We start from the raw sequence: 22,634 nt of genomic DNA, 5'->3' as shown, positions 1-22,634 counted from the left end.
AAATTAGAGAGCGCAAATAGTTAGCTACACAAACTAAGCAATGTGACTAACAAGGTTACACAAGCTAAATTAGCCACGTAAGGGAGCTACTTCTATGCTACACAAGCAAGAAGGTAACTAGTGAGCTACACAAGCTAACTAATTACAAGAGCAACTACACAAGCATAATGTATATGAAAATAATTACAAGCTTGTGTAACTGAGGATGCAAACTAATAGGAATACAAGGATGACATGATGAATTTTATCCTGAGGTTCACGTGCTTGCCAACACGCTAGTCCCTGTTTAGACAAGCTCCAAGGTTGCCGTCGGTCCTCTTGCTAGTGGTGAACCATAAGTCACACTCTTCCACATGGAGTGCTTACCACAAGCTCTAGCACTTGACCCAACCGGACCATTTGTCGCCCTTCACATCTCGCTCTACTAGAGTTGCTCATCATGGCTCCCGCAGGGCGAGCACAATGCCTCTCACAAGGCTCTTCTCTAGAGCACCGCACAAGCTTCTTGCAGGCTTCGACGGAGACCACCACCAATCCATCTAGGAGGTGGCAACCTCCAAGAGTAACAAGCACCACCAGCTTGCAAGACTGATCACTTAGTGCCACTCGATCAACCTCACGATGCAATCACACTAGAATTGCTCACTCACTCGATCAGATGAACACTATCAAGCTCAAGTGAGTTAGAGGGCTCCCAAGAACACCTACACAAGCCACCAAGGCTCAAGGGTGCTCAGCTCACGGCCAAAGGCTGAACAACACTTCTATTTATAGCCCCATAGGCTAAAATAGCCGTTACCCCTTCACTGGGCATTTTTCGGGGCGACCGGATGCGCTTATCGGATCGACCGGACGCACCCTGTCAGCGTCTGGTCAACGAATGGTTGCCATGTCATCCCTGGCTTCAAATGCCGAGCGCTCGATCTCAATGGTTAAGTTGCGACCGAACACGCACCGCGAGGATGACTAGACACTGCTACACATGAGTCGGTTATTTCTAGTAAGGTTCCAGAGAAGCATTTACGTGACCGGATGTGCCCGCTCCTATACGATCGGACGCAGACCAGCTAGAGTTTGGTCATTTCTAGAGAGCTCTCCGAGCCTCTGTTTTGCGACTAGACGTGTCAGGTGAGTCATGATCGGATGTAGCACTTGAGTTCAGTCATTCTCTGACTGCCACGCATCACTGTTGTTCTTCACGCCACCACAGTCACCATACGTCAGCATGACCGGACACTGGCCCCTGTGTGTCAGGTCACTTTCAACTGCCAGCAGTCCGACCGAAGACCGAAGCCTACTGCCTTCACTACAGAGCATGACCAGATGCATAGGTCCCCTCAGAGCCAGTGTCCTGGTCACCTCCAAGTGACCTCCTTTCACCTTCATTTCTTCGTCGAGTTGATCTGTTTCAACTCCAACTTCTTTCTCCTTTGCAAATATGCCAACACCACCAAGTGTACACCACCATGTGTATGTGTGTTAGCTTTTCACAAACATTTTTAAGGAGTTAGCCACTTAGCTTGCCATGTCCACTCGATCCTAGCGATGATGCAAAGTTAGATCACTCGAGTGTCACTAGATGACCGATATGCAAACAAGTTTGCCCCTCTTGATAGTACTGACCATTGTCGGCGCAAAAACATATCGATGCCCCTAGCACATAGCAAGCCGGAAGGATCTGCTTGATGGAGCAAGGCTAGGAGATCCGCTTGGCTTCAATATAGGGCTAGCCAATCCTGTGAATTCTCAAAGGCATGCCAGTCAATTTGACCTACAATTGACAAGGAGAGAAAGTTTATCAGTAATTTAAGGTGGAATATACCGGTTTTTACCCAGATAGTTCCAAGTGTGCCGCTTAGGGAGCAACTAGATGGGAAAATTGACTAAACAGCCGATACGCAAAAAAATCAGCTATTAAGGACTATAAAGCTCGTGGGTTGCGATTGATTTTATGATGACAAGTACAATGCACGTAGATATAAGTAAAATCATCAGCTAGGTGGATATTACCAGTGTAAAGCATTGAGCCGATGAATCTAACGCAAAGGATATAACATGCAAGCAAATCGACTGTCTAGTACAAATAGATCTACAAACGCTCTGAGTCTAATCCATTACTATCAATAGTGAGGTTCGACCGGATCGATGTTAGCTATGATGATAATAACAAACTAAAACCGAAGAATCCATAAAACCGTCTATACCTTGATAGGTTTTCTAAAGACATGCTATATGCGTGAAAGCACAAGCAAAATTGGCTAAAATAGCCGATTCAGGTAGAAAAGGGACTACAGCATGTGAACAATCGACTATTTAACGTGCATAGATCTATGAACTCATCAGACCTAATCTATTTTCTTTAATAGTGGGGTTCGATCGGATCGATGGCAGCAATGATAAAGACAACAAATCAACCCCTTAAAGTAAACAGATCTATTCACGTTTAACAAAATCATAGAGACACACTATAGGCGTTAAAGCGTAGGCGATTGGCTATTTAGCCGATGCAGGCATAGCAAACAGCCAGGGTCATGCCTGGTCGAAAGCAAATCTACCAGCTAGTATCCTTCGATCTAAAGTACTAATAATGGGGGTCGACCAGATCAATACATCCATAATAGCGAGCTATAAACCAGATTCAACTAGCTAGTAAACCTTCTCAAGATCAGACATGCTTTAATCATGTACTATGCACGATCAAGATCGAAGTAGAACAGCCGGTGAAACATAATCCATCATTTAAAGTAAGAATCGTCGCAATGTAGCAAAATAAACGATGGGCCTATAAAGGATGTGAGGCCGATCTAGATCGATCTCGGTCGGGCAGGTTGATATTACTGAAACTAATGATAATAAGAACATCAGCAAGATTGGTAACTTAATGAATCTACCCGAAGGACGCCTCCCTTAGGTAGAGCTGATAACTTGACCTTAATCTAATTCGAGCAGTGGAGGTCGAAACTTAACCGATGTAGCCGTACTTGAACTAGATAAGAGTCGATAACTAGCTTATACTAGAGTTCGCAATGGAGGTCGAACTTAACCAATGCAGCCTTACAAACAGAAGTATAAGCCATGACGGTACTTACAGATAAGCCAGAGGTCGTCCGAACCGATGTAGCCCTTCTTGTTGAAGAACGCGCCGAGATCTACACTACTCCTACTCCTAAGGGTTGGCGTAAAGCCGAAAAAAGTAATTGGTATTGATTGATTGGATGTTCTTTTTACAGTAGCCGGGGTCCAATATTTATACTCGGAGCCTAAGCATGAATTCTACTCAAGTATGACTCATTACAATCTTTGGTATAAGAGAAAACATCCCTAATTTAAGATAACTTAGACCCTAATCTTTCCCTTTTTGTAGAGTCCGACATGTCTTTCCTGACGCCAACCGTAGCTTATTGTCGTTATCTACTGACATCAGCTGAAGAGAGCCGATTCTAGTGCCGCATCTGAATCAGCTGATATCGACCCTTATGCAATTGATTCCTTGATGACACAATCTTGGAAGCTTTGAGTTCCCGTGTTCTTTCTTCCCAAATTTTGGTGTAAATAGCTATCTATCCTAAATCCGGTTATCAACTTCTCTATACACCTATGACCGGTGAAATGAAATGCCCTAGGTTATACATTTGCCTTGCGTATTCCATTCCATTTTCTCTAATGTCGATGCAACACATGCACCAACATGATCAACAATGATATGATTCACTCTATATCATCACGTGGCCATATTGGTTCATCGATCTTAACTTCACTTGCTCTTCACTAGTTGCTTCGGTCCATCGGCGCCAAGTCATCACTCAACTTGCCCTTCACACTTGCAACCTGGTCCGTCGAGCCAAGTCATGTCTTGATCTTCTCCACCTTGATCACATGACTCAATGTCATGTCTCATGTGCAATGAGCTCCTTCATCATCACATGTGTGAGCTTTGCAACATCTCCGAGCCATTTCCACCTCCATAGCATATGTTGCTCACACATATGTACCTGTGGACTAATTACCTGTGTATCTCACATAAACACTAATTAGTCCACCTAGGGTTAGTCACTCAATTACCTAAAACCAAACAAGGACCTTTCACCGTCCCTGAAAATGTTTTTTTCAAGGATGGTTTTGGCAATGCAACCGCCTCTGAAAATATATTTTCATTGACGATGTTATCAACCACCTCTGAAAATCACTTTCAAATTTTGAATTTGAAATTTCCTGCCAAATTTGAAATTACGTTTTCGCAACAAATTTCATACCCGATTGCAAATGATTCAAATTAACTTCATAAATACACAGTAGTGCACTAGTTATACACACATGATCAACAAAGTATTTGTACATTATAAATTACAAGTCAACATTAATTGTGCTCCTGCCCAAAGAATAAAATAAGGGATACATGCATTTTAGGTGAAGGGACTCAAACTGTGGGATGTGTTGCATACTCCTGAGTCATGATCATAGAATAAGCCCTTCGGATTAAGAACCTCCCGCACTATGAATTTGCAGAAATCTTCTTGAACAAGTTGAACATCGCTTTGGGTAATTACTTCGTTTGGCCTCGTTACTTGATACTACACAAAAAGGGGAACAAATTAGCTAGATTCATATTAATGAACATATGCATATGATATGGTTCGATAGAGCAGCTTACGTCTTCAGGGTTATTATGGTAAGTCTCGTTGGCTCTCATCCATTGACATACATAGTACTCTCTCCATCCCAAAAAGAGTGACGTTTTTTTACTTTTAGACATCGTGTTTGACCGTTCGTCTTATTCAAAAATTTTGTGTAAATTATAAAATAAATAAATTATTATTAAAGTATCTTTAATGATAAAATAAGTCATAACAAAATATATGATATTTATACAAAAAAATTTGAATAAGACGGATGGTCAAACAAGATGTCTGAAAGTAAAAAACGACACTCTTTTTGGGATGGAGGGAGTAGCCACAAAGCACGCTTCCGGTAGGCTGCTTCGAGCACTACAGGTCAGTGACATGTACAAAAATAATACAGTGAAACACATTGTTCTATATAAGGAATATGAGAAGCTATTTGAGTTAGAAAATGGTCGTACCCATTGATTTACACAAACATCCATCTTCTCCTTCTTCATTGGGTCATGAACCCCACCTTCTTTAACGTACCATCTGTACGCGCTATTTAAGGAATAAAATAATCACTTTCAATATAACAATAATGGGATGAAAAATAGTATCACAAGTAATGAACTACAATTACTTACGTTTGTAACACGTTGATAAAATTTTGGTACATTTTTCTATGTTTTCTCATAGAGTCAAAGATGGAAATCCTGCCAACTCTCAAATTGATGCTTGCTAAGGTGAAGCGATCACTGCATCAGTACAAAAAAGATAATAGTGTCAATGTAAACCATCTACCAAATACTCCCTCTGTCCTCAAATAAATCAATTCCTAGAATCCATGCTAGTCAAACTTTTTTAAGTTTGACTAACTTTATGAAAAAAATAATAACATTTATGACATAAAATAAGTATATTATAAAATATATTCTATGATACATCTAATGATACTAGTTTGATATCATAATTTTTGATGTTGTTTTCTATAAATTCGGTCAAAGTTTAAAAATTTTGACTTAGGATAACTCCAGTAATTGATTCTTTCAGGGATAGAGGGAGTAGCATGAAAAAAATAGTAGTCGATCTTACCCGAAATTGTACAAGGGCTATATATTGGAATCTCTAATGAGCTATGAATGCCTTCCTAATATATAATGCAGCCTTCATCCCTTGCTTCCCTGTACGAAGCCTTCCTAAATGCCTCTCTCGCCTTGCCCTTGGCACCCTTAAATGTCAGGATGATCATTTTACCACAATAGAGGTCTAGCATGACGTGCCTCGCAAATGAGATTTGGGTCAAGGTATGCGTTCCTCAAGTTCAACTTGGCCGAATCCATCCACTCTTTCCTACATGAAAGTAGGGCAAATGTGTGGTTAAAAGGATAACACAAGCACTTAAAACCAAATTTGAGGATGAGTTTAAGAAAACACTACTTACATGCACCACAGGGTAATCTAACTTACATCAAGTCTCTTCTGTCGGTATAAAAATTGAATGTCCTCAAAAGATATGGTCAGTTTTGAAAATTCTACATCGGATAGCGAATATATCGTTAGCAAGGCAATTCACCGGCACTGACTCTAAGCCGAGTTGTACCACTTTGCAAATACCATATCTAAAAGACCATCATGTGTAACAATCTCTTGTTGCATTCTAGGGCAAAATCAGGAAGGAATTCCTTGCCTAGCACGTATTCATAGGGGCACTCGAGACTGTTTTGTTCTATCATGTCTTTAACGAATTCGACGCTCGCCATGGTTTGGCTCAAACGATGTTGGCCACCAAAGATTGTTCCAGATCCTTCCTTAGCCATGTTGGCCTTAGTATTTCGAGCTAACGAAGGCACCGCCTTGCCCTTGATTGCAGAAGCATCCTAGGGGTTCTTTTTGCCAAGAGACCTCCACATCGTAGATATGCCAACATTGGGTAGGGTTTCTACCCTTCTCAAATTCTCTCACCATCTTAGGAAACATTTGTAGCTACGGTAGTGGTGGAGGTGGCAGCGTCCCTGTTTGTGGTTGCGGTGGTGGTAGGGGCACAACCGTTTGTGGCTGCGAAGATGGTTGGGAGGGCGATGGTGGTGCTGGCACAATAGTTTGTACCTACGGAAGTAGTGTCGGTTGGGGTGGCGATGGTGGTGGCGACGGTGGTGGCAGTGCTGGTGCAGTAGTTCCTCCCTGCAGAAGCAGGTTTTGGTGGGGGTGGGGGTGGCAGGTGGCAGAGATGGCAGAGCGCTGCCCCTAACACTTGTTGTGTTCCTTGTTGAGGTCTTGATGTGCCTCTTCATTGCATGCTTTCTCAAACTCAGGTACTCTCCTTCCTACGGTGATATCTTCCATGAATTCTTCATAGGAGAAGCTGAGATTAGGGTTTGCCTATACTGCTGAAACATCCATGGATGGATCCATCATCTGCTGCTCATATGTCCATGACAACTGCACACATGCTTTGTCCATGGGGCCTGTTTCTGCTTGTTCCTCTACCTGACGCAATTGCAGCTGGCGCGAAGCAGAAGGTGCACCCAATGGGGTGGTTAATAGCACAATGTCTCGTTAGTTGCCAAACAATGAAATAGCCTACAAGGTTGCCCAAGACCGTCTCACCATTAGGAGCAGGGATCTCAACTTAATAATCGAGATGATTCAGAGAAACCAAGAGCACTTCAACCCTAGCATAATCAGTCCAGAAGTACATTGCTGTGCATAGTGCGTCCTGGATAAGTAGTTTTGCTGGCAACCTTTACCATCTTCCCCTTCCTGTTGTATGGAATGTGCAGAGTACACAGGTGTACGCCTATCAATGGTGTCCAAAGGAAAAGTCTCAAGCATGATTGATGCAACACTACTTGGCACTAGCACTGTAGATAATGTTGGCTCCACAGGTAGAAAAACCTTATGAAGCTTTTAACTGATTAATCTTTTCATCAATATATGCATCGGCCTTCTTGCAAAGGGTGTCAAAAAGGTCATCCTTGTAGTGTTGCCTTGTTCTATAGCTACCCGCCTCCTATGGAAAACCATGCTTAAGTCCTAGCTTGGAGGAGATGCCCTGCACATGGCCAAGGTGTTCTTTGTTGCCTAGGGCGACACTAAGCTCATCCACCTCCCGTCTAGGTTTAAATTCACCTTGCATTTTCTTCTGAGCAAGTGCCTGTAACACCCTAAAATTTGAAATTCTTTTAAAAATAGTAAATTTGATTTAAATATGCAATTATATGTGCAATTCAAATTAGGAAGTAATATTTCTTTTATAAAATTAAAAGAAAATGCTAGAATAGAAACATGTGATGCATTCATGCTATTGCGTATTTATTTCTGTGACGGGTGTTTTATTCAAATGCTAAAAGATTCTAAAAACCTTTTGAAAATGAGTTTGAAAATTTTATTTATAAAAAGAAAAAGGGAAAATTCCTTCCATTCCTCCCTTCCTCACATTCGGCCCGCTGGCCCCTCTCTTTTTTTTTTCTTCCCGCGGCCCAGCACCGCAGCCAGCAACCCAGCTCGCCTCCCCCTTTTCCCACTCGGCCCAGCTCGCGCCAGCCGCCCAACCGCGCCGGCCCAGCCGCGCCAGCCTAGCCGCGCGCACCGTGCTGGCCCAGCCTCGCCGCACCAGGCAACTGCCGCGCCCAGCAGCTGACGCCCGGGTCCCACCTGTCGGCGTCGTCCCCTACCCCGCGCGGCTCGGCAACCGCCCGCTCCTGGCGCTGCTGCAACCGCCGCCACGACGCGCGTCGTGGGCGCGTCCTCCCATTGCCCTCGGCCTCGTTAAAAGGCAGCCGAGCCCCCCCCTCGTGCGCCCCCTGCTGCCCCCGCTCCGTTTTCGCCTCGTCCCCGGCCGCAACTGCCGCACGGAGGAGCCCCGCCGACCTCCGACCTCGCCGTCCGCGTCGCCGTCGTCTCCGAGCCGTCTCCACCTCCGATTCTCGCCCGTGGTGAGCTCGCCGTGGCCCCCTCTCTCTCCCCATGCGTTTCAATTCGAGTTTCATGGCTTTTAGCGCCCGTTCCGCAAGCGTCCGCGAGCTTCATGCCGCCGGCCATGGCGCCCGCGCCCCGGCTTTCCCCTCCGGCCGCCTTCTCGACCCGTGTGCGATCCCCTTCTTCCCCCGAGCTCTCGGGTGCCTTCGGTTCCCCGTTTGGCGGACCCTAGCCCCCCTTTCCGAGCTCGCCGGCGTGTTCCATGCCGCCGGCCATGGCTAGCCTCGCCGCCGACCCTGTTCCGGCCGGCCGAAACCCCCCAGGCTAATCCGAACCGTCCATCACGCGATCAACGGCCGGAAATAGAAGATACCCCTTCGAGGGTAAATTTGCTAAAGAACCCCTGGACTTTTCTAAGTCCTAACCCGCCGTCCTTAGCGTATTTCCCCGAATGCGCAATCCCGTTTAGAAAGCGTAAACTTCACTGTTTAAGTCAAAAGTACGCTTTCAGTATTTACAGAAATGCCATTCGAACTGTTTCGCTTATAGAATTGTCGTTTTAACTCCGAATTGATCCATTCAAATCGCGTTAGCTTCGTAATTTCATAAGCTACATGTTGGAGCTACTGTTAGTAAAGTTTGGAACTTTTTAATTACATGATTAGAATTAATTAAATATAGGGCTATTGGAAAACCCATTTTAATCATAACTTTTGTATTTTAGCTCCGTTTTTCGTGAACTTCGCGTTGACGTGATCGTAGCGAAACGTAGATTAGTTTTACAAACATTTTATTTGATTTCAATACTGTTGGTGTACTGTTCTAACGATAGGAGTGTCTGCTTTGCATGAATGCTTTTGGAATGTTGTATGTTGCCGTGTTGGTCGCGTTCAGACGGTGAGGAAAACGTTGGAGACCAAGAACTCTTCGACAACCAGCAGGACCAGCACGAGTTTGTGAACCAAGGCAAGTATAACATGGGCCTTCCTTGATGTCCTACTTCACTTTAATCAATTACTCATTTGCATGTGTCTAAATTTGATACCCGTAAGGACATCCTAGTGATTGTTATCCTATTTCTTGTCTCCTATGGGTTAAATGCATATGGGTAGATGGCTAGTGCTCTAACTGAACATGATATACATATTGATGAATGATACTATGGAACAAAGTGAGTAACATGAATTATAACAACTGTTCCATAGGGCGAAAGTGCAAATGACCTTTGTTCATGTTGCTCCCGGCCCTCCATAAGGACTTATCTGTCGGCAAAAGCTGGGACTGACAGTGCAACCGGGAGAGTCATATGGCTCTGACTTTAGCTCAATAATAGGACCTTTCCTAGCTGGTTAGAGGTTACCTTTTTTTGGTGCAAATGGGGCTTGCCACTTTGGGTATAGGGCTGCCTCTGTTCCTATGAGTATAGCCGCGATGGATTTGTGCCATAGGAAAGGGGGGTCCCTACATCTGCCTGCCAAGGAAACCTAGCGGCCCTAACTTGTTAGGGAAACCTATGAAGTGGCTTCATAGTGTACCCTGCCCGCTCACCTTGGTAGTGACAGGGGAGTAATTAACCCGGGCGTATGGGGATCATGACTCGCGGTGAATGTGCACCACCTCTGCAGAGGGTAACAAACTGTTATAACAGCCGTGCTCACGGTTACGAGCGGCCCAGAAAACTCACAGAATAACTGGTTAATTGTTGATGATCATTTAAAGTTGTTCAATGATGATATATGGTACACCTGACCCCGATATTTGTTCTTATGGGAATTAAATGGGAGCTTAAGCATAACTTGATAATACTTGAGAATAAAAGTTTGACCTATTAAAAATGCTAACTGCAGTAAACCAGAGTCTATCCTTTTTGAGCTTCATAACCCCATGTTAGCTTGCTAAGTACGGAATGTACTTACACTTGTTTATTTTCTTTACTTGGATAAAAATCCCGGATGGGTAACAGATGACAACGGGTATGAGGATTTCCCGGAGGATTATTAGGCTTGTGGTCAACCAGTTGACCTTCCCTGTGATGACGGCCTCGAGAGAGTTCATTCTATTTTATTATTCCGCTGTGATGTATGAGACTAAGTTCTTTTATAACTCTGATGTATGAGACACTGTGATGATACTATTGTAATTTGTCAGCTTGTGTGTGTGATTGATTCCTGGGCACACACGTGTTTTGTGCATTCAATTTTATCCTTAAAATTGGGTGTGACAAATTGGTATCGGAGCCGTGTTGACTGTAGGACGCAAGCCTAGTTAGAAAATGGTCGTTTTTGCAGCTTTGCTCCTCTGGTTTCTTGCTTACTGACTTATCCTTGTTATTTTATTAAAACATTTATGCTTTTCATACCTTAATCTATTATTTAAAATTGTTGATTCTAATTTCTATCTCACTTTAAATCTATAGATGTCTCATAATCCGAAGACTGCTCGACTCAGCACCACCGGTTATCGTGCCATGTTCACCCCGCGTGCCCCACTAGCGGAGAGGGAGATTGTGATCATCTCCGATGACGAGGAGATGGCTACACCGACGCCTACACCTACTCCTACACCAGTCGCTGTGCCCGTCTACCCTGTGGTAGCTACACCTGAGGGGTCAACGGCTACTTCCCCTACACCTGCACCCGCCCCAGCTGCCCTCGTGGAGGAAGATGAGATTGGCTGGAAGTGCAAGTACTACTTCAAGCCAGCTCCAGAGACAGCCTACTACCACACTCTCCTCACCCACGTGCTGGACGACTACTTCCTCGACTTGCACGCCTCCATCAGCTACCACTGCGCCGAATACAAGCACCCACTGGAGGCTACCTTCTGGAAGGTAGAGCTGGTGGTCACCGCATGGAATGATATCATCAATGGACATGAGGTGGAGACTGTCCACAGTGCCCCTGCCAGGAGAGCCCATGCTTTGGATGGCATGGAGGATGCAGCACAGAATGCCTACATCCACTACCATGGTCGTCGCTTCGAGGCCATGAGGGAGGATCGTTTCAGGTTCCTTCCTCGAAATGATTATGAGGGTGTTTGGCAGGTTTTGGCTCCACCAGAGAATGACCCAACTCTGGAGGCAACGGTGCAGCATGTCCACGCTATGCAGGGAGTGGATGATGAGATCAAAGGAGAACTACGTGCATCTCAGAGGGCGCAGAGACGTCTTCAGAAACAAGTGGATGAACTTCGAGCACAGCTGGGACAGCCTTCCATCTACAAGAAGAAGCGCCGTTCCTTCACCATGATTGACACCGCTCCATAGGTGTTAGGTGCCTTGATCTAGATTATCACGTCGTTAGTTCGTGTCCTTATTTAGTCTTGTTGGTCTTGTGAACTTGGTTGATTAGATGTTTGATTTGTGAACTTGGTTGAGTTGGTATTTTGCTTGATTGCTGAAAGTTTGTGGGCATGTCCACAACTTCTTTAGATTGGAACTTTAAATTTAGAATGAAATCTTAATGCAGAAGTATCATTTTACCTTATCTCTGCTGTGCTGATTTCTGGAGCAGCCTGTGTTCTTTATCTGGTAACTCGAAATCGGGGATGATAAAAATTCTGAAATTTGTGTGGTGATGACTAGACCTCTGTATCTCTCAAGTGTCTTTGGAATCACGTCAATAGCTATTCAGGTTTGGGAGATCTAATTGGCACAAGTTGATGTTCCTGCGCTGTCTGGAACTCAGAACAGTTTCGGTTTAACTCTATTTTTGACCATGTGTGAGTTCGAATCTGTAAAAGTGGTCAAAATGAAAGTTGTAGCTGATGTCCTAAGCTTTCTAACGAATCTTGGTGCACCTCTGTTGGACCTCTGAAACTCGAGTTATAACAGTTTTACTGAACTGCTGAATTTGAGTCTTGCCCAGAAAAATTTCAGCATTGTTTCATATCTCTTGTAAGTTCTCTATAATTGGAAAAAAATCTCTAAACTTTGCACATTTGTTGGACAACAGATGGCCGCAAGAGGAGGAAGAGGCAGAGGCCGTGGTCGTGGGCGTGATGCTCTTATGAATCCGCCACCGCCACCTGTGACCATGGAGCAGATCTTGGGTATGCAAGCGCAGCTGATGCAAGCTATGATGCAACGTTTGGACAATGAACCTGCAAGAGGTCCACCGCCTGTCCAGGTTAGAGATAAGCGTGGAGAGTTTATGAAAGGTCGTCCACCGGTGTTCACACATGCCACAGACCCTATGGAGGCCGATGACTGGTTGCGTGCTGTGGAGAAACAACTGAACATAGCACAATGCAACGACCTGGAGAAAGTGTTGTATGCTTCCGGGCAACTCCAAGGAGCTGCTCAGGATTGGTGGGAATCATTCTAGTTTGGACGTCCCAACAATGCTCCTGATATCACATGGCAGGAATTTAAGGACAATTTCCGATCATACCATATTCCTGATGGACTAGTGGAACTAAAGCAGGAAGAATTCAGATCTCTCAAGCAAGGATCAATGACTGTGGCGGAATATCGGGACAAGTTCGCACAACTATCTCGCTATGCTCCTAATGATGTGGCAGATGACAAGGATAAGCAACGCTGTTTCCTCAAGGGACTCTATGATGGACTGCAGCTCCAGCTGATGTCTAATACTTATCCTAACTTCCAGTCTTTGGTGAATCGCGCAATCGTGATTGATGATAAGCGCAAGGAGATGGAAGCTAAGAAGAGAAGGCTCCAAGGGCAAGCTTCTGGAAGCAACACTCGCCCACGTGCTTTTCCCCAGCAAGGTTTCCAGCAGAGGAATCAAGGACCAACTCATCAGGGAAACCATGGTCAGTATCCTCAGCGGAACCAGTTCCAGCAACGCCCTCAGTATCAGCAACAGTTTGGAAGTCAGCGTCCCCCGCAACAGACTAGCAATCCTGCAACATGCCAGGGAGTGCCTAACAATGCTCCTGTGAAGAGTGGCGCACCCAACAATCCCAATGCCTGTTACCGATGTGGAGAAGTAGGTCACTATGCTCATTAGTGTCCTAAGAAGCAGAACCAGCAAGTACCTCAGAATCAGGCCAACAATCAGAAGTTCAACGCCCGACCACCCCTCACAGCGAAGGTGAACTATGTGTCATCTGATGCAGCTCAGGAGACGCCTAAGGTCATGTTGGGTACGTTCAGTGTCAACTCTATTTCTGCTACCGTACTTTTTGATTCTGGTGCTTCGCATTCTTTTATCTCCCAAGCTTTTGTTAGAATGCATAGCATACCTTTGTGTGCCATGAAAAACCCAATACTAGTGAATTCCCCGGGAGGTAGTATGCCTGCTTCTTATTGGAGCCCCTCAACTAGCATTTCCTTAAGGGGGGTAGACTTCAAGGTGAAGCCTATTGTGTTGAGAACAGCGGGAATTGACCTTATCCTGGGAATGGATTGGATGAAACAACACCGGGCAGTGATACAGTGTCAGGAGAAATCTGTGGTTGTGACATCACTCAATGGGGATAGAATCTATGTAGAAGTAGTAGTGCAAGCTCAGCCTACAGCCACAGTGAATCAGCTAGATGGTGAAATCAATGAACAAGATCGTGTCGTGGAGGAATTTCCGGATGTCTTCCCCGATGACTTGCCAGGTATGCCACCTGACCGAGACATTGAATTCATTATTGAATTATTACCTGGAACTACACCAATAGCTAAACGTCCATATAGAATGGGAGTTAATGAATTAGAAGAGCTTAAAAACCAACTAAAAGAGTTGCAAGAAAAAGGCTTCATACGCCCTAGTTCTTCCCCGTGGGGGGCACCTGTGATCTTTGTGGATAAGAAGGATGGTAGTCAACGGATGTGTGTGGATTACCGCTCATTTAATGAGGTTACCATCAAGAATAAATACCCTTTGCCTAGGATAGATGATTTGTTTGATCAGTTGAGAGAAGCTCATGTGTTCTCCAAGATTGATCTCCGATCTGGTTATCATCAGCTTAAGATTCGGAACTCGGATATACCTAAGACAGCATTCACTACACGGTATGGATTATATGAGTACACCGTTATGTCTTTTGGATTGACCAATGCACCTGCATACTTTATGTCTTTGATGAATAAGGTGTTCATGGAGTTTCTGGATAAATTTGTGGTAGTATTCATAGATGACATACTAATATTCTCCAAGACTGAAGAAGAACATGTGGAACACATAAGGATGGTCTTGCAAAAGCTTGGAGAACATAAGTTGTACGCTAAGCAGAGCAAGTGTGAGTTTTGGTTAAAGGAAGTCTCTTTTCTGGGTCATGTTGTCTCCAATGGTGGAATAGCAGTGGATCCAGGCAAAGTGCAAGATGTACTGAATTGGAAACCACCAACTACTGTAAGTGAGATTCGAAGCTTTTTGGGATTGGCTGGTTATTACCGAAGGTTCATTGAAGGCTTTTCCAAGCTAGCCAAGCCTATGACAGCTTTGTTGGAAAAGAATGCTAAGTATGTATGGTCGGATAAATGCTAGGCAAACTTTGAAGAGCTAAAGAAGAGATTGACTATAGCTCCAGTATTAATTTTGCCCGATTCAAACAAGAACTTCTCTATATATTGTGATGCATCCTATTTGGGTCTTGGATGTGTGCTTATGCAAGAAGGAAGAGTGGTTGCATATGCATCTAGACAATTAAGGAAGCATGAGTTGAATTATCCTACTCATGACTTGGAATTGGCAGCTGTGGTTCATGCTTTGAAGATCTGGAGACATTATCTGATTGGACATAAGAGTGATATCTATACTGATCATAAGAGTTTGAAGTATATATTCACCCAATCAGATCTGAATCTAAGGCAACGTCGTTGGTTGGAATTGATCAAAGACTATGATTTGGAAGTGCATTATCACCCGGGAAAGGCAAACGTCGTAGCTGATGCACTTAGCAGAAAGAGTTATGCCAATGGTATTCAGACAACATCTATGTCAGCAGAGTTGTGTGTTGAAATGGAATATCTCAACTTGAGTCTGGTCACTAATGCAATGGAATTGGTGATAGAGCCTACACTGGAGCAGGAGATACGCAAAGGACAATTGGAGGATGAAAAACTTAAAGAGATAGCAGAGAATGTAGTGGTTGGAAAGGCACCCGGATTCAGAATGGATGAGAATGGAACTCTTTGGTTCGGAAAACGGATATGTGTACCGGAAGTGAAAGCTATCCGTGATGCAATTCTGCAAGAGGCCCATGAGTCTGCTTATTCTATACATCCCGGAAGTACCAAGATGTACTTGGATCTCAAAGAAAAGTATTGGTGGTATGGTTTGAAGAGAGATGTGGCAGAATATGTGGCTTTGTGTGACACTTGTCAAAGAGTGAAAGCTGAGCATCAGAGACCTGCAGGGTTACTACAACCAATGAAGATCCCAGAATGGAAATGGGAAGAAGTTGGCATGGATTTTATTGTAGGATTACCCCGCACTCAAAGAGGTTATGATTCAATATGGGTAATAGTAGATCGACTCACCAAGGTCGCTCACTTTTTACCAGTCAAGACTACTTATAATGGTGCAAGATTAGCAGAGTTATACATGGAACGAATAGTGTGCTTACATGGTGTTCCCAAGAAAATTGTGTCGGATAGAGGCACCCAATTTACATCGCAATTCTGGCATAAAGTACATAGATCTTTGGGAACAAAGTTGAATTTTAGTTCTGCTTACCACCCGCAAACTGATGGACAGACTGAAAGGATCAACCAGATTTTGGAAGATATGTTGAGAGCCTGTGCACTTCAGTATGGTGATAGTTGGGATAAGAGTCTGCCTTACGCAGAGTTCTCATACAACAACAGTTATCAAAAGAGCCTCAAGATGGCACCTTTCGAGGCGTTGTATGGACGTAAGTGTAGAACGCCCTTGTTCTGGAATTAGACTGGAGAAACCCAAGTGTTTGGTCCCGATGTCCTTAGAGACGCGGAAGAACAAGTAAGAATGATTAGAGACAATTTGAGAGTGGCTCAGTCTCGACAGAAGAGTTACGCTGGTACCCACAGAAGAGAACTAACTTTCGAGATTGATGATTATGTGTACCTGAAAGTGTCACCAATGAGAAGTGTGAGAAGATTCAATATGAAGGGAAAATTGGCACCAAGGTATATAGGACCTTTTAAGATCCTAGAGAGACGGGGGGAAGTAGCTTATCAGTTGGAATTGCCTGAGAGCTTGTCCGGTGTGCACGACGTGTTTCATGTTTCCCAGTTGAAAAAGTGTCTGAGGGTACCAGAAGAACAAATTCCTTTGGAAGAACTTGTTGTCAAGGAAGATCTTACTTATGAAGAGTACCCGATAAAGATCTTGGAAACTGCCGAAAGAGTTACGAGAAGCCGAACAGTAAAGATGTGCAAGGTGCAGTGGAATCGTTACACAGAGGATGAGGCTACTTGGGAAAGAGAAGAGGATCTGAGGAAGACCTATCCCCAACTGTTTGAGTAAGCAATCACCCGAATCTCGAGGACGAGATTCATCTTAAGGGGGGTAGAATTGTAACACCCTAAAATTTGAAATTCTTTTAAAAATAGTAAATTTGATTTAAATATGCAATTATATGTGCAATTCAAATTAGGAAGTAATATTTCTTTTATAAAATTAAAAGAAAATGCTAGAATAGAAACATGTGATGCATTCATGCTATTGCGTATTTATTTCTGTGACGGGTGTTTTATTCAAATGCTAAAAGATTCTAAAAACCTTTTGAAAATGAGTTTGAAAATTTTATTTATAAAAGAAAAAGGGAAAATTCCTTCCATTCCTCCCTTCCTCACATTCGGCCCGCTGGCCCCTCTCTTTTTTTTCTTCCCGCGGCCCAGCACCGCAGCCAGCAACCCAGCTCGCCTCCCCCTTTTCCCGCTCGGCCCAGCTCGCGCCAGCCGCCCAACCGCGCCGGCCTAGCCACGCCAGCCCAGCCGCGCGCACCGTGCCGGCCCAGCCTTGCCGCACCAGGCAACTGCCGCGCCCAGCAGCTGACGCCCGGGTCCCACCTATCGGCGTCGTCCCCTACCCCACGCGGCTCGGCAACCGCCCGCTCCTGGCGCTGCTGCAACCGCCGCCACGACGCGCGTCGTGGGCGCGTCCTCCCGTTGCCCTCGGCCTCGTTAAAAGGCAGCCGAGCCCCCCCTCGTGCGCCCCCTGCTGCCCCCGCTCCATTTTCGCCTCGTCCCGGCCGCAACTGCCGCACGGAGGAGCCCCGCCGACCTCCGACCTCGCCGTCCGCGTTGCCGTCGTCTCCGAGCCGTCTCCACCTCCGATTCTCGCTCGTGGTGAGCTCGCCGTGGCCCCCTCTCTCTCCCCATGCGTTTCAATTCGAGTTTTGTGGCTTTTAGTGCCCGTTCCGCAAGCGTCCGCGAGCTTCATGCCGCCGGCCATGGCGCTCGCGCCCCGGCTTTCCCCTCCGGCCGCCTTCTCGACCCGTGTGCGATCCCCTTCTTCCCCCGAGCTCTCGGGTGCCTTCGGTTCCCCGTTTGGTGGACCCTAGCCCCCCTTTCCGAGCTCGCCGGCGTGTTCCATGCCGCCGGCCATGGCTAGCCTCGCCGCCGACCCTGTTCCGGCCGGCCGAAACCCCCCAGGCTAATCCGAACCGTCCATCACGCGATCAACGGCCGGAAATAGAAGATACCCCTTCGAGGGTAAATTTGCTAAAGAACCCCTGGACTTTTCTAAGTCCTAACCCGCCGTCCTTAGCGTATTTCCCCGAATGCGCAATCCCGTTTAGAAAGCGTAAACTTCACTGTTTAAGTCAAAAGTACACTTTCAGTATTTACAGAAATGCCATTCGAACTGTTTCGCTTATAGAATTGTCGTTTTAACTCCGAATTGATCCATTCAAATCGCGTTAGCTTCGTAATTTCATAAGCTACATGTTGGAGCTACTGTTAGTCAAGTTTGGAACTTTTTAATTACATGATTAGAATTAATTAAATATAGGGCTATTGGAAAACCCATTTTAATCATAACTTTCGTATTTTAGCTCCGTTTTTCGTGAACTTCGCGTTGACGTGATCGTAGCGAAACGTAGATTAGTTTTACAAACATTTTATTTTGATTTCAATACTGTTGGTGTACTGTTCTAACGATAGGAGTGTCTGCTTTGCATGAATGCTTTTGGAATGTTGTATGTTGCCGTGTTGGTCGCGTTCAGACGGTGAGGAAAACGTTGGAGACCAAGAACTCTTCGACAACCAGCAGGACTAGCACGAGTTTGTGAACCAAGGCAAGTATAACATGGGCCTTCCTTGATGTCCTACTTCACTTTAATCAATTACTCATTTGCATGTGTCTAAATTTGATACCTGTAAGGACATCCTAGTGATTGTTATCCTGTTTTTTGTCTCCTATGGGTTAAATGCATATGGGTAGATGGCTAGTGCTCTAACTGAACATGATATACATATTGATGAATGATACTATGGAACAAAGTGAGTAACATGAATTATAACAACTGTTCCATAGGGCGAAAGTGCAAATGACCTTTGTTCATGTTGCTCCCGGCCCTCCATAAGGACTTATCTGTCGGCAAAAGCTAGGACTGACAGTGCAACCGGGAGAGTCATATGGCTCTGACTTTAGCTCAGTAATAGGACCTTTCCTAGCTGGTTAGAGGTTACCTTTTTTTTGGCGCAAATGGGGCTTGCCACTTTGGGTATAGGGCTGCCTCTGTTCCTATGAGTATAGCCGCGATGGATTTGTGCCATAGGAATGGGGGGTCCCTACATCTGCCTGCCAAGGAAACCTAGCGGCCCTAACTTGTTAGGGAAACCTATGAAATGGCTTCATAGTGTACCCTGCCCGCTCACCTTGGTAGTGACAGGGGAGTAATTAACCTGGGCGTATGGGGATCACGACTCGCGGTGAATGTGCACCACCTCTGCAGAGGGTAACAAACTGTTATAACAGCCGTGCTCACGGTTACGAGCGGCCCGGAAAACTCACAGAATAACTGGTTAATTGTTGATGATCATTTAAAGTTGTTCAATGATGATATATGGTACACCTGACACCGATATTTGTTCTTATGGGAATTAAATGGGAGCTTAAGCATAACTTGATAATACTTGAGAATAAAAGTTTGACCTATTAAAAATGCTAACTGCAGTAAACTAGAGTCTATCCTTTTTGAGCTTCATAACCCCATGTTAGCTTGCTAAGTACGGAATGTACTTACACTTGTTTATTTTCTTTACTTGGATAAAAATCCCGGATGGGTAATAGATGACAACGGGTATGAGGATTTCCCGGAGGATTATTAGGCTTGTGGTCAACCAGTTGACCTTCCCTGTGATGATGGCCTCGAGAGAGTTCATTCTATTTTATTATTCCGCTGTGATGTATGAGACTAAGTTCTTTTATAACTCTGATGTATGAGACACTGTGATGATACTATTGTAATTTGTCAGCTTGTGTGTGTGATTGATTCCTGGGCACACACGAGTTTTGTGCATTCAATTTTATCCTTAAAATTGGGTGTGACAGTGCCTTTATGGCCTCCATGGCTGCTTCAGCATGTTGAAAGCCCTAGTTTGGTTTTGGCTAATTAATGAAACCTAAGTATTAACCTTTGTCATGACTATCATGTGAGCAAGGTTGGTACATACCAAGCGATGGAGCATGGTGATGAAGTCCATGGAGTTAGAGATGGACATGTGTTGAAGATGATCAAGCTCTAATTTGAAAAGAAGAAAGAGAAAAACAAAAACAAGGTTGATCAAGGCAAAGGTATCAAATAGTTTTTTTGTTTTGGCACTCAAGACACCATAGAGGGTGTGAGTGTATTTAGGATCGATAGCCGTTCTATAAAGAGGGAGAATCTTTGGCTAAATGATTTATTGAATGCCACTAGGTAACATGATTCTAGTATATGCATTTGGGAACCTAGTGTGCTGACTTTGACCCTTGTAAAATGCTTTGAAAAATGCTAACACATGTGCACACAAGTTCTACACTTTGTGGTTAGCAAGTTGGAAGCAAGGGTGAAGCAGTTGAGGACTTAGAAAAAGAAAAGGAGCAGAAAGTCCTTGACCAGACACTGATCGCGGGGTGACTGGACTCACCCTGGGCATGTCCGGTCATTTATAGGTGTGGCGTGCTATCTGGCCAAGACTAAGAAGAAGTGATTAGACACTAGGGCTAGGTGCGCGCACAAAGAAGAAGAGAGAGTATTGGACATCAGGGCATGTCAGGTCGCCTCTGATCTATCATGTTCGATCATTAAAAACCACCTCTGGACCCTTACTGGAAATGACTGGACACTGCGTGTACGTGCGTTAGGTCGCATCAGCGGTATGTCCGATCATCTTTTGACTATGTGAACGATCCAGAGATGACTGTTGAGATCGAGCAGCTTTGGTTCAAATGGGGACATGTGGATGGTCATAGGTGATCAGATGATGGCCGACCGGACGCTGGGTCATGTCTGGTTAGCTCGAGAGTTCCTAGCGGCTCTTTAAGTCTTAGGGCTCTATAAATAGAAAGGTACCAGCTTGGGGCTCTCTCTCTCTTGGCACTTTGACATACTTGGCATCCTTGTGAGCCTAAGAAAACATCTCCCACTCATCTCCTTCATTAATTCATCATCATAGTGAGATTGGGAGTGATTCTAAGTGTATTTACTTGAGTGATTGCATCTAGTGGCAATTGGGGATTGTTGTGGCTGTGGATTTCTTATTTCTCTTGGTGGTTGCCGTCACCTAGATGGCTTGGAGCAGCGGAAGAGCTTCAACATGTGTTGGTGATTGTTCGTGGCTGGCTCCAGTGATTGTGAGGGGTCTTGCACCTTCCTCGCTGAAGAGCCTCAAGGTAGCTCTAGTAAATTGCTCATGTCATTAAATTACCTCACTTGTGGGTAGGTTCTTGTGGCGCCTCTTGTGGTGGGCTAGGTGTGTGATACCTATTAGCCATCGAACCACCAAGTGTTGGTTGACACAACGGGGACATAGCGTGCCAACATGCACGTGAACCTCAGGAGAAAATTGATTGTCTCTTGCCCGTTGGTATTCTCCTGGTGATTAAATTGGTATTCATCTTGTGATTGGTTCACTCCTCTATGCGGTGGTATAATTACCCTACTCACTCATTTGCATTCCCGCAAACTAGTTGTAGCATGCTCTTTAGTGTAGCTAGAGTTGAGAGCTTGCTTTGTAGTTTAAGTTTATCTAGTGGAGCTCTTTAGTGTAGCAAGTTGGAGAGCTCTTAGTGAGTATCAACATAGAATTTTATGTGGCTAGTGATTATAGCAACTAGAATTGTTGGATAGGTGGCTTGCAACCCTTGTAGAGTTAGAGCAAATTTATATCTCGCTATTTGTCATACTAATCAAATTGCTCTTGTGATCTTGTAGATTTTTAATAGGCTATTCACCCCCCTCTAGCCATATTAGGATCTTTCAAGTGGTATCAGAGCTGTGGTCACCGTTTGATTGAAGGCTTAACAACCTCAGCGTCAAATTATGACTCAAGTTGTGTTCAACCATGTGAGGGACAAACTACCGTTCTTTGATGGCACATGCTATGATTATTGGAAGAGAAAAATGAATATGTATCTTGGTTCAATCAATGATCAAGTGTGGGATGTAACCAAGAGGGACTATGTGATTCTTGATCCGGACAATCTCACCAACATCGACAAGGCCAACAAGCAATGCAATACAATGGCTCTCAACACTATTTACAGTGCCATTGATTCTAAGGTGTTTGATCAAATCAATGATTATGAGAAAGCTAGTGAAGTGTGGAAGAGATTGGAGGAGACCTATGAGGACATACCGGCGATGAAGAGTGTCAAGCTATACATCCTCAAGGACAAGTTGACAAGCTTCAAGATGAAGGATGATGAAAGCATTCCGGAGATGTTTCATAGATTGCAAGTAATTGTCAATGACTTGAAGGCTTTGGGGGAGAAGATTAATGATGATGATATCTCTCATCAGTTCTTGATTTGCTTACCTCCTATATCTGAGACATTGAAATTGATCATCATTAGAGGAGGATTGAAGCAACTCACCCCTAACCAAGTACTAGGTGATGTCATGACATAAGAGACATACCATGTGGAAAGGGAGGGGGTTGACAAGGATGACAAGAAGGAAGATGAAGATAAAAAGAAGAAGAGTGTAGCATTCAAGGCTAGCTTATCATCCAAGAACAAGGGC

The 22,634-nt window shown here is 44.6% G+C and overlaps 1 protein-coding gene across 1 annotated transcript; it reads left to right on the top strand.

Moving 5' to 3' along the window:
* The first annotated feature begins 21,932 nt into the window (after window positions 1–21,932).
* On the top strand, window positions 21,933–22,520 carry LOC136468636 (uncharacterized). The gene has a single exon (XM_066467132.1). The coding sequence runs from the start codon at window positions 21,933–21,935 to the stop codon at window positions 22,518–22,520; it is 588 nt and encodes a 195-aa protein (XP_066323229.1).
* Window positions 22,521–22,634: the final 114 nt, after the last annotated feature.

This window comes from Miscanthus floridulus, chromosome 8 (genome assembly GCF_019320115.1).
Source record: "Miscanthus floridulus cultivar M001 chromosome 8, ASM1932011v1, whole genome shotgun sequence".
Lineage (NCBI taxonomy): Eukaryota > Viridiplantae > Streptophyta > Magnoliopsida > Poales > Poaceae > Miscanthus > Miscanthus floridulus.
The sequence above is the reverse complement of the archived record's forward strand: the minus strand, read 5'-3'. Positions and strand labels throughout refer to the sequence as shown.